The following is a 16,410-nucleotide window of genomic DNA, read 5'->3' on the forward strand; positions in this document are numbered from 1 at the left end:
ATTTAAGACACTCAACTCAATTCAAGCATCAAATTTCATTCGTAACCCTGACTAAATGCATGTTGAGCAGTAAAATATAACAGAACCTCAAATTTTCTAGCATGAACTGCAAAAAAAAAAAAAAACTGTTTCAAAGCACATGTTCACCATCAATTCCTTTTAATTGGTAAAACCAAATAAATGTTGAGCCCAGGCAGTGGAATCTGAACTGATTTTCCACTTTGATTCACAATACGTGACTCAACCCATCAAGGATGTGTTTTTCTGATCCTATTCCCACAGCAGGAATTATGTCCAGATTCTAGGACCTTTCCAATGAGCATAAACACATGATGCGAGAACAAGCAGTCACAATACAGACATAGAAGATTTACAGAAATACAAAACTCAGCTTTGTGTCCATTTGAGATGCCAGAGAGGGATTTAATTTGTGCTCTTTGTTATGTCCTAAGGCTGTGAGGCAGACAGGGAGGTGAACTCATTATTACTTGCATGCTATCAATAAACCAAAATACATTCAGTGTGACTTTGGGTCAGCTGAGGGCAAGTGCTGGGGTACAATTAGGTGAAGTGCACAGGTTCAAAAGTTTGAGGAGTTTTGCACCCATGCTTCAGCTTAAACTGATGATGCATTGTTAGCTACACTGTTAGCTACCTAACAAACTGAAACACCTCCGCCGGCCGCCGGATTGATCTTCGCGGCGCCCGAGGCTGTGCTGTGGTTGACCCAGATCTGGTCAAAGAAAACAACTGCAGGGCCTCTTTCTGTGTTTACAGCCAGGCCAAGCTCTCACCTCACCTGCTTCTTGGGACTCAAGAGGTCACCATGCCTCTTTGAGGGGGAAGGAGCGAGGAAGGGAGGGGGGGTCCCTGAGAGGGAAAATGCATTCTTTAACCCTGACTCAGCAGCAGCCTCAATATGTCAGGAAGAAGCTTGTCTAGCCCTCCCTTCATCACCTGCTCCGTCTTTCCTTCGTTATGCACATGAGTGCTGCATGAACCTCCTTTCAGCACCTCCTTGCCGTTCTCATAGACATTCACAGTTTTTGCTGTTTTCATTTACATCATTCCCTTTTTGCTGTCAAACAGGAAACATTTCAAGACGTGTAATCTGCTCTAATGTGTTCTATCTGCGTTGCTATATGTCCACAAACTGAGCTAACTTCAAAGTGAGACTAATAACTAGGAGGGGACTGACCAGGGGCTCATTAGGTAACCCCCCAGGGCTAACTAACAGCTGGTTTAGAGAAGAAGAAGAGATGCGGCACAAAAAAGAGATAGAAATTGAAAACAATAAGAGGAGAGTAAGTAATAGTGTGACGTGGTGAATGAGGAGTGTGAGTTGGGGTCAACGGTGAAACGGTTCCTCTCAAGGTTCCTCTCAAACCCGTGTGGCATCAGTGTGAAGCCACCTTCTCAGTCTGTAACACAAAGGGTCTCTGTTTGCTCCAAATCACACTAAAAATCTCCACTGTTAAGTTAATTAAAGTGGAAAAACATCTGTTATTTGAAATTAAAAATAATCATGTTTTTCTGATTTTGATTCTGTTTTGTTTGTTTTTTTGCTTGACAAAAAATATCAGGCTACAAAGAGAGAAAAATCCAAGCTGCAGAAAAATTGCATGTACTTTAAATCAGATTAATCTTGAACGGATGGTGTCTGGAGCTCAAGTCTGTAATTAATGAATATTCATTTTGTCAGTTTTGACTCTGTATAATGAGATATTTTGTTGCTCTTTCCTGAAAATTCTGTCTGAATTCCTCTAATGACAGATTTAAGTAACTCGATTATGTTGTCATTTCCTGTCGAGGTGCTGCTGATGATCTTCCTCGCTGGCAAGGGATACTCTCCTCCATGTACACAACAAAGGGCTCATGATTCCGTATCAGTACACTATTAAGAACAAAACTAAATCTGGAGATGGAAAACTCTAGTTTGGAGCTGGAGTGTTCAATGTGAATCATTTTCACACATCCCATAAAGCATTAGGGTGAGTTACGGGGAGCTGGGGAGGGAAGGAATTCGTGTTTGTGAAGAGTCAAATTCCCCTATGGTGTAAATCAAACCCAAGAAACCAAACACAAACTCCCAAATTCCCAAACACATACACACTCCTAACCTTCCACAGTGAGGTAGATTCGCTCCGCCGTCACCCCTCCTTCATTTATAGCGACGCACTCGTACCAGCCGGACTGATCGGGGGTCACGGAGGGCACCTCCACCGATAGGTCGTCCAAGACATGCACCCGTGGGTCCAGACGAACGTCGTGACCTCCTCTCAGCCAGGTGAGGTTGAAGTTGACCGTGCTGACAACGTGACAGGCGAGGACAGCTCGGGAGCCGGGAGACGCGGTTACGTTGCCCTTGATTGTGATGGCTGGGGGTGGCTCTGAAAGATTGAGACATAAGGTTGATGGCAGCCACAGGACACTTGATGTTTTAAGGGAAGCTAAATTTCTATTAGCAGCAGGTGGTGATTCTCGCTAATCCTTACATATAGAGAAATGCTACATTTTACACTTTGCGTTACAAATCATCATGACATTTAGATGTATATTATTAATTTTTTTTAATCAGATGAGTCAGATTTCATATGCATTACACACACCTAGGCAGTTTAAACACAAAGGGAGCTATCTAACCATTCAGACAACATGCAGGGCAACTATTTTTAGACTTATTCTAATTAAACTGGATCACATTGCTCACTGGAGTCACCATATATAGTATATAGTAATGTTTTATCTAGCATAGAGGCAGACAAGAGAGTACTCCCTCTTATAAGTACACCAGTTCAGCAGTAAAATAACCCTGGTGATGTCACAACATTAGCTTTGATTTGACTACAGATTTATATGAAACAGGGTTAGAAGGTAAAAACATGATTTGATTGATGGAGAATGCAGGATCCACTGGTTTTGGACCGGCATCCCAACTAGAGGTTAAAAGTCAGGATATCTCTGCCTCTGCTGCTTCAGTGCAAAAAAAAAGAAAAAAAGAAAATTTTAATTTGAATCACTAACTGGTGACAACGTTCATCATTCAACCTTACTTCTGTCTCTCTTCCACAATGCATCTGTCTTTATTCGCATCACGTAAAAAAAAAAAAAAAAAAAGATCCTCAGTGTGTCACCAGCCATCTTTTTCATGAGTTTTGCTGTTTATTTGTTTGTTTGTTTGTTTTTTTGGGGGTAAAATCTGGACAAGAAAAGATAGCAGGAGCTTTGTCTCTGACAGAAAGAGGATGCTGAGGGTTTCAGAGCAGCTCAATGGAATTAGGGTGACATAAATTTGGCAGTTGGGTTTTAAAACATGGACACCAGCCATCCATCATTAGCCAAGTAAGAAAGGTCGGACTTTTGGGGAGGGAGGATTAATTTCACCTAATTTTAGAGACGTCATAAGAGATAAACGTTGGACAAACTACTTCCTCTCTGCACCTTAGGACTGGATGAGTTACAGTAAAGAGTTACAGTCTAATATTCCACAGATTCCTGCCTGGCTTCATCTCTTCTTCTGTTTCACCAAGTGTCTTTCAACTGCCTCTCACTTTCTTTTTCTCTGCAATCCATCTTCTTCCTTTCTGCTCACATTCATCACTTTAATGAGGCTCCGGTGAATTTTGTGAAGCAGGAAGTTTTTTGGGAGAAAAAAACAAATTTGGATAAGGTGACATTTACTGACTGATCTGGGACTCATGTGGAGTTAGTGTCTCATGATGGAAAAGCCCTACAGTGAAAAGTAATGCAATGCAGAGAATTAAGTAACAGATGATTACATTTTATTTGGGCCAGCAGTGAAACCAAAGCTATAAATCATTAAATGATCCCACTGGTTTTATATGAGCTCCAACTTTGAGTCCTGATAATCACAGAATCATTTTTATTACTTGGATTCTGAATTTCTCTTTAAGATCATAATCATTACCCACTTAATATTATTGTGATCACTTTAGTATTTTTTTTCATTCATCATTCTATATGTATTCTTCTCATCCTGCAACATACATACAGTTCTTTGCCTTAAATGCCAGACACAAACCATACCACACACTAAACTTGACATGACATGATTACTATGAGGCGAGGATTAAAATATTATAATAAGGTAAAGGTTTCCATAAAGCCAGGTTCTCTGCATGGAATCCACAGCAAACGACCTTAACGGCTATAAAATTCAACTGAGACTGATGCTTGGATTCCAATGATATGCACATAATTACTGTGTGTGTGTCTGTAAGCCTGAGTATGATATAAACATCATCTTGCTCCACCATTACACTGAGGATATATCTGCACATTCAGTCTGGATTTAAATTTTGTTGTTTATATGCCTGTTTTTGAAGAAAATTGAGATCATAAAGACAAAACCAGCTACTGATTATCTCAGGAGGTGTGTAACTGTCTGGGTTTGACTGACAGCTGTTTCACCGTGGGCGACGAAAGACACAGTAAACACACAAACGACACACCCAGTCTGTGTGTAGTCAAAGGTATTGAATAGTATGAACAATACCTGCATTGAACAGCACCATGGTGAATATTTGCAGTTTTCCCAATATGATGATAAATGTGCTATAACACAGAAGCTAACTGGCTAGACTGAATCATTAGCAACTAGCTGAGGCCCAGTGAATGTTGGTTTCTTGTTGTGTAACAGGTTAAGTGTGACCACACGTCACCATGAGATAAACTAGAGTACTACAGTCCACATGGACGTCTCTGGAGCCACAAAGGCATTCTAAAATGGAATTTTTCTCTACTTAATATACAGCATCTCTTGCAAATATAGCGAAGAATATCAGCAATATTGTCATTTTACATTGTAATTGTAATTGTAATCACTAAATAAGTTGTCTGTAATCATCATCAGTGCATGATCTTTGTATGTGTGGTTACCTGACACGTCCAAAAAAGTGCGAGCTCTTCCTGTACCAGCACTGCTAATTGCAATGCACTCATAGTAGCCCTCGTCTTTGAGAGTGACCTGCGGGATTTCCCATGATGCATTGTCAGATTCTCTAGAAACAAAAGAGAAAACATTTAGTACATGTATCTTCTCTATCTTTATATCATCACAAATACTGCTCAATCCATAGAATCTGTTGCCAACTCGTACATAACTCAACTGGTAAAAATTGGATTGGTGACAGTTTGGTTTAGAGATGGAAACAAAGTACGAGAGAGAGAGTGATGGTTTTAATCTGTCCTGTTTCTCAGTATATCTGCTGGAGTGACATCAATAGATCTATTTTAAATGCGGAATCATTCCTCTTAAAATGGATATGGCAGCATCCTCAAACCTTGGGTGTTTTTTGGGTGAGAGAAAAGGAAGCAAACCCTTCACCATTTGACGAGCATCTATTGTTCTTATTTTAAGTCTGACTATGGTTGTCATGCTCACCGGAAGAATTGGTCAATTCCAAGTCTCCTCCCATCCCTGCTGAAGCGCAGGGTGAAGGGTATCAGGCTCTCTACCTGGCATCTGACTGCCCCACTCTGGAGGTAGTAACCATGAGTTGTGGTTGGCATCAGCACCTTAGGGGCATCTAAAAGAGAGACGAAAGATCAGCAAACAGTTAATCAAGTGTCCAGCAAATCATCCAAATTTTTAAGCAATCCCTTACATTGCTATCTGCATATGGGCGGCAACCCGCATGACTGACCAGGTATAATGCTAGAGAAGGAAACACTGGAGACTCTTTGGAACAGGTAGCCATCCAGGTCGTATCCTGTCAGCCTCAGGAAGAAGGCCTCGTTTGGTGGAATGAACTCTGTGATGTTCCAGAGGCCATACGGCCGACGATCGGGGTAGTAGCGAATTGGCAAAGTTTTGATCACCTCGCCAGTGACTGACAGGAGCTCTAGCCTGTCAGCCCGAGCAGGAGGTGAAAGCCCAGTGGTGTTCAGAAGGATGTGGGTGGGAATTCCTGGAAAGTCAATGTAACATAGTTTTGTTGTATTTTGCTGCTTCAAATGTAAAAGATGAAAATGAATGCGGATGTGGTTCTATCTTTTCCACTTACCTTGAACTGGCCTACTAGTGGTCTTTCTGAAATCAAGGGTGGGCTTCCTGGAAAATCCAGCGCGGAAGTCAATGGTGCTGACACCTGTTATACGAACTGAGTGTCTTCCTTCACTTGAAGTCTGAATCAAAGAAAGGAGACATGTAGATTTACAGATACTCCAAGTGTACATCTGGAAATCTGTCTTCAAAGTACTGGGATTGTCTAGCTAGTTTTACTTTCACAAACGGGGATGGACTTGAAATAAAACAGGTCCTTTATACGGTCACATCTTTATTACTCAAATCTGTTATTTGATTAGCATTAAATCAAATGCGTTACAATAAGTTTTATTTAACTAAAGAACACAAAAGAAAAAAATTGCAAGCAAAAAAGCTGTGATCGAAATGACACGGATACATTTGGGACAGTTGGGAGACAGTCTTCATACTCCAACCCTGCATGTATAGACAAGTCACTTAGGTTAACTCTAGGCTGAGTGGCAAATATCTCTCCACAGCTTATAAAACATCCACAATTCAGAGATGACCCATTCCCTCTGACATTCACACTTTAATTACAGAAACGCGACCACTATCATCAAGGAGCGGCTAATGGCTCGTGCGGTCTTCTTCATCTGGAGGTCTTTTGAAGTTCTCACAGAGACAGAGACAGAGTAATTGCATTCAAATATAGGTTGGTGAAAGATGGAAACTCCTCACCTTAGGAAAAAAAACACATTGGAGGTGTCACAGACACTGACTCACATTGTCATTTGCAATTGCCTGAAATGAGAGACAATTTGTGCGCGTACTGTGTTTTCCTTGTCCTGAACCCAACTTCCCCGAGGAAAACTGCCAAACAGCAAAGTGCAATACACACAGGTGGAAAAACCACAAAGCTAGAAGTGAAATACCTTCAACAATGAGGTAACAACATGACAAAAGGGATCTTGTAAAGCCTGAAATGTTAATTCCGACCATCATGAAAAACAATACAAGCTGTTGTCATCAAACTTGCCCTCGTGGCAGCCATGGAATTGTCTCGGGGTCTATCGTTGGTTGTAAATGAGGTCATAATTAGGGGAGAGGTCCTTTAAGGTCATGCTCTAACCAAGGACAAGAATAGACCCTGTCATTAAAGCAACTCATTTCCCAATTCACCCCCCACCCAGTCAGATTGACCTGGACCGGATGCACCCCAACTCAGTGTGAGTCAGCTCTTGTGGTGTTGAGTTTGCAGGTTTTTACACCAAAGACCTAACCCAGGGCAAATCAAGGCCCTCCTTAATGTGGCATTAAACTATGATTCAAGAACATAGCTAAAACCTTCTTTTTACAAAAATAACTATTTATGATTCAACTAAGAATACAACACATAAATAAACCAATACATTGGACTCAATATCAAAAGTTAATGACAACTAATCCAGATTCAATCTGGAAATCGACAATTTTTAGAAGATTTTCATGATTGTGTATTTTAATAATAATATGTAAATATATGTAGCAGCGATCTACAATAGAAGCTTTCAACTATTATCTAAGGTTCAGCTATCGAACTGCACGGCAAAAAGCAAAGCTGGATGATGCTTTCATTGTTTATTCTCTTGTGTAGTCTGTTTTCTCTATTTTTCACAGACAAACTCTCCTCCGCAAACATTCCATCACGTCTTTTAAAACAACTCTCCTGTTTCTTCCCCATTATTTAAACTATTTAATGTGGTTTGCCCACAGTAGGATACCTGGCTCCTGTCTGCACATCAGGAATGAAGAACATAGGAGTTGAAGGGAGACTCACAAAGAGAAAACAACGGGCATATGGAGTAGTGACAGTGGGATGAGCCTACTATCACACTGTCCAATTAAAAGCAGATTAAAAAGCATCAAATTCCTTTACACACATGATCTGCGGCCTGGGTTTGACACAGGGATGTCATGGGCCATTAGCCCTACTCAACTCTGGCAATGCACGACAGTGAAATCCCCCAAAAGTATTCATCCACATGTCTTTGTCCTGGGAAACAAGGCAACAGACGGATATTTTTACTCGGCCAGATAGAGGTCCGAGGCTGGAAAAATTCATGTACAAGGGGGAAAAGGGAGAAAAACAAGATGCACTGGAAGTAAGAGAAAAAAAGTAAGAGAAAGATTCTCCAATGACTCACTGTGGGAGACCATTAGTGGAGTAAATATGTTTTTTTGAAAGTACACAGGAAACAAACAAGTGACAGAAGGAAATTCATTAAGAAAGGTATGACAGGGGAAATGAGAGAAAAACATGGGATTGAAATAAAACAGGTGGTTGCAATTTCCCTTCTGTAAGTCTGTTTGATTTCTTGCAACACTTCTATGATTAGTATCCATGGAGCAGTTCACCATGTTCACTGGCAAAGAACGCAATCTTCTCAACCAAAGCTTATATCATATGATGTTAAGAAGAACAACCAGCGATGCAGAATCATTCACCTCTGGGTATCCTTCAATCCCAACGCTGAAAATAATAAGTAGCCCCAGTGGAGAAGCTGAGGGCTGCAGCCAGAAGTCCAACATGAACAATAAATCAAAAGTTGAAAAAGGTCTGAAAGAAGTAATGGAATATACCGGGGAAGTTTTCTCTTTCATTTTCTATGTGAAAGAGCTTCATGGAGTGGACTTGTGTTCAGTGGCAGAAAACGGCTTGGTAGTAACCTTCTGGGTTAAATGCAGAACTAGGAAACCCTTGTTTCATTTTCTTTTTTCTTCCAAAATTAAAAATGCAGTACCGGCAGTGTCTAAATTCTACCTCCATGCAACTGATTTGAAATTACTTTTCCACTGTATAAATGGATGCAAGACACACAACAAGAAAAAGACACTACAGCCTCGGTTAAGTACGCTGGATTTCTGTGTGATGAAAAAAAAAAGTCATATGTTGTAAGAGAATAAAAAGAGCGGTGAAGTACCAGAGAAAATTATGGGAAATCCGATCCTTAAGAGATCCTAGAGGAAAGGTTTGAGATTTGTGTGTCCTCATCTGCTCACTGAACATGTCTTTGAGTAAAAACACAGGGATGACACCGTTTCTCATCCCATGTTTCCCCTGGTAAATCAAACACGTAACACAGCTATGCATGACATGAGCCTCAGTGTCCCAGCAGGAATCTACAGAGGAAACAGCAGCCATGAAAGCGTCTTCAACAAATCACTCAGGTAAGAATGCTCGTCATTTCCCAACATCTGGCACTGACAGTGCATGTAGTCAACTGCGTGACCTATTTTTTCGGCATCATCTTGACAGTAAGGTACCAACAATTTCAACTCTACAAGTGAAAGTGCAACAGAAAGGGTTGCCTAAAAAAAAAAATTAAAATGGAGCAGGTTGCTCAGCAGCGGCCTTGACTGGGATTTTTCTTCGTTTGTTGTCTGTCTAAAAAATCATCTCAGCATGCAAATGTCTTTCTAATGATGTTTTTGTTCCCTCAGAGATGCTTTCACCAGTCAACATGTATGTTAAATTGATTATGTATGATTGGATCTCGACAGAATGATATATAACAACAGTAATTCTACTTAGGAACCCTCCTCAAGGGCATAGCTCGCTCCTGGAGAGTCGTGACCTCATTCCAATGTTTCACTACTGAACTATTTGCAATACATCTTTAAAAAAAGACAGCTCTGCTTTGAGGATACTTAGGAAAAGTGATTTAAACACACTCCCTGGTAAAGAATGACAAGTTCACCTTGATAGACCACATCCCAGGCTGTGGGTCCTTTATGTTGACAACTTTGGCAGAGTTGGGAATGTGCAGGAGCTCCGTCAGGCCATCGCTCTTTTTCACAAGGTTTCCTGGAGATAAGGGACCATGGAGACCATGAGTAATCTCTTCTTGTAGCTTTTATTTAAAAACATTCATTCTTAACATTTCTCCATCCATAGATACAAGTTAGCCACAGCTGCTAAAATGTAACAGTTGAAGTTCAGGATCCAATCCAGTCTGTTGATGTATAAAGTTCCTCAAACTTCTTCAAACTTTTACCCCCTGACTGTGGAGACTTGATCCAAAGTGGTATAGAAAAAGAATGTGGTCATGGTTATACTGGCGATGTTTAAATACAGTAGTCAAAGTGTTCTTTAAATCCTTTTTAAGTGGATTGATGTGGAATTATTATCACTATATTTGTACCATTATCCGACAACAGCACCTGATACACCCAGGAATGGCCGCTAATACTGAAATGACGAGTCAGATCTTTAACTTCATACGTGATCCTCCCTCGCCCCCTATTTTGTAGCTCATTAGTATGATGTTAAGTACATACTAATTAACATATCAGTTCTAAAAAAATAATATTTTAAAATCCTATTTGTGTGTGGTAGCACTTTTTCCTACCTTGTGGATTCTTTATCTCAATGACAGGTGCCGGGCCGCTGAGGGCCACGGTGACTTCCTTGAGACTGGGGTCAAAAGGCATCTGCCAGGTGTTGCTAACCCCACTAAAGTGATCGGTGGACAGCAGATGGACTTTGGACGACTGCACGGCTTCTTCTACCCATTTCAGAACCTAAAGCAAAGGGAAGAAAATGTGAAGAATGCATTAATTGTGAACCATTTTTAATTGTGGGAAATGTGCCCTGTCTCTTTGACGGTACGTAATCTTGTATATTTTTAGACCTCTTTATTGTAAAGAACAACATCCCTTAAAGGACATCATTCAGTGTGAAAAATGAAGAATAGCTAACGCACACACACACATTTACCCCCTCAGCTCCTTACAAGGTCATCCCCTTAACATGTGTAAAGCTTTCACCAGGAAGTTTCTCACGTTCCCTTGTGTCCTGCCCTGTGTTTCCTCATTGCCCCTATGGAGAACTTAGCAGCTACTGTATGAGACCCAGAAACAGATGCTATGAACTTAGACTGTGCACAGGATGAGCAAAGGGACAAAAGTGCAAAAGATGAATGCGTAGAGTAAAATAAACAATTTATAAAAGAAATTATAGTGTCAGTTCAATTCTTTACAATAAGCACTTCAGCCTTAAAACAAAAGTAAGAACAAAAATGATACTCAAGTTTGTCAAACTAGTTTAAAAATATAATTTCTGGTTTAATTCATTGCTTGCTTTCATACTGCCCTTCAGAAACTGTGAAACAAGTGTGACATTCAAAAGGGAGTTTGGTCTTTCACAGTCTTAATAGAAAAATATTCAAACTCAAGAATCCCTTTCTCTTCTAGCTATAATTCTTACCTCACAGTATTAAAGCTGCAGTGTGATTCAAAAACTTCAGGTTTTGACTCACGGCCCAGTCCTACTCTATCAGTTAAAACTTCTTGGGAAGGTAAGAAAGAGCTACGGTACGCATCAATCACTGAAATGTTTCCTGCATATTTGATCTGAAGTCCAGACATGAACACGGGCTAAGAAAAAGACATGAACAAAGTTATAAAACCTTCTACTGCCATTTAATTTACACAGATTACATCCCAGGCCGAAATGATTTCAATATTATGACCAAACCAAGACTTTCGAGAACAGAATCATAAACTTGTATAAGGAACAAAGCAAAAGACAAAACAAATCCAACTCAAAATTTGATGCACTGACCTCATTGACCTGCTTCTTGTCCAGATGGAAGACTTGCCCTGAACTGGTGGAGGCGATCTCCTCAAAAGCCTTGTAGCCAATGTGAGTCCTGTCATCACAATCACCAGTCAGGACAAACACCACCTGCAAATACACAAATACACATAATTTTTTTTTGTTTTAGTTTTTTTCACTTCCAAGTCTTTAATAAAATGTATAGTACATTAGCATAAAGTCCAAACCTGTGACTGTTTCTGCTGAATGAGCTGCAGGACTTCATGGGTCAGCTTGTAATCTTTGGAACGGGCGTCTGTGAAGACGTAAATAAAGGATCCCGGCAAAGAAATCTCTAAGGCGATCTTAATGGCTCCTATACTCATTTCTGGACAGTCCCCACCTCCCTGAAAAAATACAAAGTTTTCATCAGCAAATGTTGGAAATTTACACATGTCTGTGTACATTTGGCTCCAATGCTTTTCTTTATAATTCACAAGCAAGGATGAGGTGAACATCACCACTTCTGAAGGTTTTCTGGTGAGCTTTTGAAGGTATGCAGATAAAAAATATACAGAAGGATACAAACACAATCTTATTCCAACCAACTGACAGAAGCAACATCATGAAAAAGTGTTATATAATGAATATGTGCTTTCTTTTTGGGTCACTGATCTCTCTCGCTCTCTGTCTTTTGCAGGGAGTCAAAGACAAATGTCCTTTGAAGCAGGGTTCAGTTCTTAGCTATGATGCATCACCCCCGGACTAACATCTGGAGTGAGGTGACCCATGATTTCAGGCCAAGGGGTGGAAGGTGAAGAGACAGGAACCTTCTGTCTCTCCTGAACCCCATCATCACCCCTTTGACCAGACAAAAAACCCCATCTCCGCCGTTCCCTGATTACACCCAACATTGAGCCTGATAACCTCTCTGTGCACTTTTGTTTTTCTGCCATAAAATATGGGGTGTTGCCTCACATCTTCATCCTCATACACATCAGAGGAACTTCAATTTCAACAAAAATGTCAACTCCAACGACTCATCATTTCCATATAGCGTAGCCAAAACATCTTCAGAGGTTGTGCAGGTGATGAGGGGAGGAGAATAAAAACAGACTCAGGATTGAAGTAGCAAATGAGAGGAAACTGGATTTCTTCCATGCTACACACGAAACGTGCACATACCAGATTAACAGTAGCCTATGCCAAAGATGCACAGACACTTGCCAAATTGTTTCCTTCAAAAGACAGACCTTTGGATTCTACTTGTCTCTCTACATCTGACCATCTCACTGTTATTCTTAGACATGAAAAACACTATAGTTTTATACCACTATTCTGTTTTCCTCACAGAGGACAATCAGGGTTTCTGTACATCATTCTTTCCCATTCCAAACGATTACAGAAAAATTTTAACTTGGCAGAACCCTGTTTAGTTATGTAGCCATTGTGTATTTTTGTTTATACGCTTGTTTGTAATGGTGCAGGAAGGCCAATAAACATGGGAAGGAAAATTTTGTTTTGTTTTTTTCTAAACTAAAAGGCCAACACATGACTGGGGTCTCACAGAGTTACATCCTAGCATCATGTGAAAGATGAAATGGAAACAATTTGTAAAAGTTTCTTTCGTCACCAAATGCAGAACGGCTGATCAGGCTCGGTCTTAATAGCTAACAAACCCAGAAGTCATGTAAGGTCACAATCGTTTGCATCTATCAGTGCCAGATGATCGTATGCTATGGCTGCAGCATTCAGGGCAATGCCTCTATGTTATCACTGAACCCACCTGAACGTACAGCTCCCTTAACTCATACTGGAACTTCTTTGGATCTGTTGTGATTGTTACAGGTCCAATCTCTGCAACAAAAAGAGAGAGAGAGAGTATGTGTTGTTAATAAGGCCACAGGCTGAAGTCTGCATCAGATGAATATCTGAAAGCATTTTTGTCTCCTAAACCTCTGTTTTGAGCCAACTATTAGTTTTGGCAGATGTATACGGATGTCCAGACTAAAATGTCATGATATGGACGGCAGTGAGGAAAATCTCCAGGAAAGAGGATACAGTATATTTAACTGGCAGAGAAAGGGAAAGAATGGAATGAGGGAATGATTAAGAAGATTCCCAGATGATAAAAACATAAAGGGAATAACAAAGAATGGTCATGCTGTTAAAAACGTTTCCCAATCTGATATAATAGTGATGACTATTTGAATGTCAATTGCTCAGTTACTCAATCAATCAATCAATATTATTGTTTTTATTATTATTATTATTATTATTATTATTATTATTATTATTATTATTAGACTGCATACATCCAACCACCAATCTACCAGTAGGTGAATGCTCCACCTCTGGAGTCTGAGCTTGCCCAGCATTCTAAAACTCTACATAAAGGCTGGACTGAAGAGATAGATGATGAAAAATATCTTTAGTAAAACATTTGAACCCTCAACATACTTTATTCTTGATTTTTTTTGGGTCAATTAATCAACTTTTACAGGAATAGTGAACCCTCAAATGCCTTGCTAGGTTGAAATCCAGTTATTTGGTTCACTGTCACGTAAGCAAAGGAAAGGCATCAATGTTTTACAATCAATATGCTTTTATCTAAGAATATGTTGTTGTTTTTTTACTTGAAAAATGACTGAAAAGGTACTGACACCAATGAAATATTGGTAGATTTATTTATTCCAATGCATGTAGAACCAATCACTCATAACATATTCACGGGTCTGGGCCACATATGACATCTCTTTCCAAATGTGTCCTGGGCCATACTGTATGACCACCTACTCAAATGAAAATAACAAAAGTTACAACAAAGACATCCTCAGTCACACCATCTAATTTCCCTATTTTTTAATACCATGTTGAAGATGTGATTGGGCTTTAAAGTCAAATTGTGTCTGAAGTCTCACCAGTCAACGCTTTGAGACGTTTCATAAATTTATGAAAGAGCAAAACATCTTTTTGACACCAAATATTACTTCAACTCCTTCCAGAAAGGAGTAACAGTAGTTATGACTATGTAGGCTAGGATGGATGTCAACACCAGGTCTGAACAGGCAAGGACACAACGTAACCCATGCTCTCCTACTGTTGGTAGTCATTTCTTACTTTGTTCTGTCCATTATGAGCCGCTAACCTCCTTCCTGACTCAAACTGTGTGACTTCAGTCACTGCAGCTGTGCTGTGGAATGAGCCTGATGAAGGGCTGCAATAGGCACACACACACTAGTTCTACACATGCAAGCTGATTGGAAAAACAAGGCTTCCCTTGTTGAAGAGGGGACAATTTCCGAGGATCCCTGCTGATTGAAAAATTCTGAACTATTTTACAACTCTTTAACTTTGCTAGATGAGAAATTGAGGTGTTCAGTAGAGTGCTGAATGTTCATTACTGAGAACCTTCTATTCTTTTGTCTTTCTGTCACACAATTTCTCGCAGAAACACAATCCGCAAGCACTTTTAATCTTAAACATAAAACTTTTTTTGTTTTCTAAATGAATGAATATTTTGGCATCCTTACGAATGCTGAAGTAAAAGAACATTCGTAGGAATTAGAAACCCTTTTTAACACTGACATGGAAATATGTCTGGCTGCTCTGAACGGAACATGGCTCTCTAGCCAACGTTTTCAACGATGGAAAAGCTGACATCTCTTTTCTTATGGGAGAAGTTCCCATGGCTGTGAGCTTTCTTTGGAATTTTTTGGCAATGATCCCTCTGACTACATCCACCATCTTTGCACCAGCACTGCTGGAAAATCATAGCTAATGCTCCCATTAGCTCTAAACAACATAGGATCTGTAACCTAAAGACAACACCTCTTTCTCCATTTTCTCTTTAAATATGTTCACCGACATTTAAAAGCAAGAGCTTCGGTGCTCCTGTTCACTATCAGCGCCAAATATTCTTGCTTGGTAGCCAAATGGTTGTAGCAGTTGACTGGGATTCCTGGGGTATAATCGCGTTACCCAAGAACACCTCATGAATTGTGGCAAAGAGGAGGAAATTACTCCTTCATTTAGAAAAAAATATGTTCTCTCTGCAGGAGTGAGGAGTTAACCAGCCAAAACTTCCTTTGAACAAATATAATACTTTAGAGACAAATGGGAAAATTAATTTCGAATAACTCTGCAAACATTTAGGACAGCGCTTTTTCTTCCCCCCTCATTAATCACCTTAATATAAATAACACGTCTAGGGATGGATGGGATGCTAGCTCACCTGACACGAGTGCATACAGTGCGTAAGAGCCATCTTTATATAGTCTTGTGTTTGGAGCAGAAGAAACTCTTCTAATGTTTTCTCTGCGATGGAAAGAAACAAAATGGCAGGAACATGGCCAAGGGAAATAAGTTGGAGAGAAAGAATGCTCTGAGGTTTGATGGGAAGGCAAAACAACGGTGGGGACAAGACCAAATCAAACAAAATCAAAATGATGAGCTGCATCTCATCTGTTCCTTGTAAGCCATTGTGTGAGATGTTGATACGAGTGGACTTAAACGGAAAAAACAATCCTCGATTCATCTGTAGCGCTGGCAGCAGCGGCACGCACCTACAGATGAAGTATGAGCTTAACTAGACCCAGACAGTCCAATGAGATGGAACCAAGTTGGAAAATGTCCAATAGCAAACATAGTTTCACCTCCAATGACATTCAGGCTTAGAGTAAAATGCTAGGAATTACTCATTCATTGTTGAGTGAGTTTCCATTTCTCTATGGAATTCCAAGGTCATTGTATAGTTTCTCCAAGATAAAAAATATGAATTTTGTTGTGAATCCATGAGACACCATACCTTCACGAGCTGATAAAGTTGCTGCTAGACGACTTAAAA

The 16,410-nt window shown here is 40.0% G+C and overlaps 1 protein-coding gene across 1 annotated transcript in view; it reads right to left on the minus strand.

Moving 5' to 3' along the window:
• The window catches only part of hmcn1 (hemicentin 1), a 62,330-nt gene that overhangs the window by 36,095 nt on the left and 9,825 nt on the right, over nt 1-16,410 (minus strand). The window contains exons 2-11 of the mRNA XM_068318633.1: nt 13,351-13,421; nt 11,813-11,971; nt 11,592-11,714; nt 10,378-10,549; nt 9,727-9,833; nt 6,027-6,147; nt 5,667-5,930; nt 5,405-5,549; nt 4,900-5,021; nt 2,121-2,390 (exon numbers count right to left, since the gene is read on the minus strand). Of these exons, the coding sequence (XP_068174734.1) occupies nt 2,121-2,390; nt 4,900-5,021; nt 5,405-5,549; nt 5,667-5,930; nt 6,027-6,147; nt 9,727-9,833; nt 10,378-10,549; nt 11,592-11,714; nt 11,813-11,971; nt 13,351-13,421 (1,554 nt within the window). The remainder of the gene's footprint in view (nt 1-2,120; nt 2,391-4,899; nt 5,022-5,404; nt 5,550-5,666; nt 5,931-6,026; nt 6,148-9,726; nt 9,834-10,377; nt 10,550-11,591; nt 11,715-11,812; nt 11,972-13,350; nt 13,422-16,410) is intronic.

The sequence above is a fragment of the Antennarius striatus genome, chromosome 7 (genome assembly GCF_040054535.1).
Source record: "Antennarius striatus isolate MH-2024 chromosome 7, ASM4005453v1, whole genome shotgun sequence".
NCBI classification, from domain to species: domain Eukaryota; kingdom Metazoa; phylum Chordata; class Actinopteri; order Lophiiformes; family Antennariidae; genus Antennarius; species Antennarius striatus.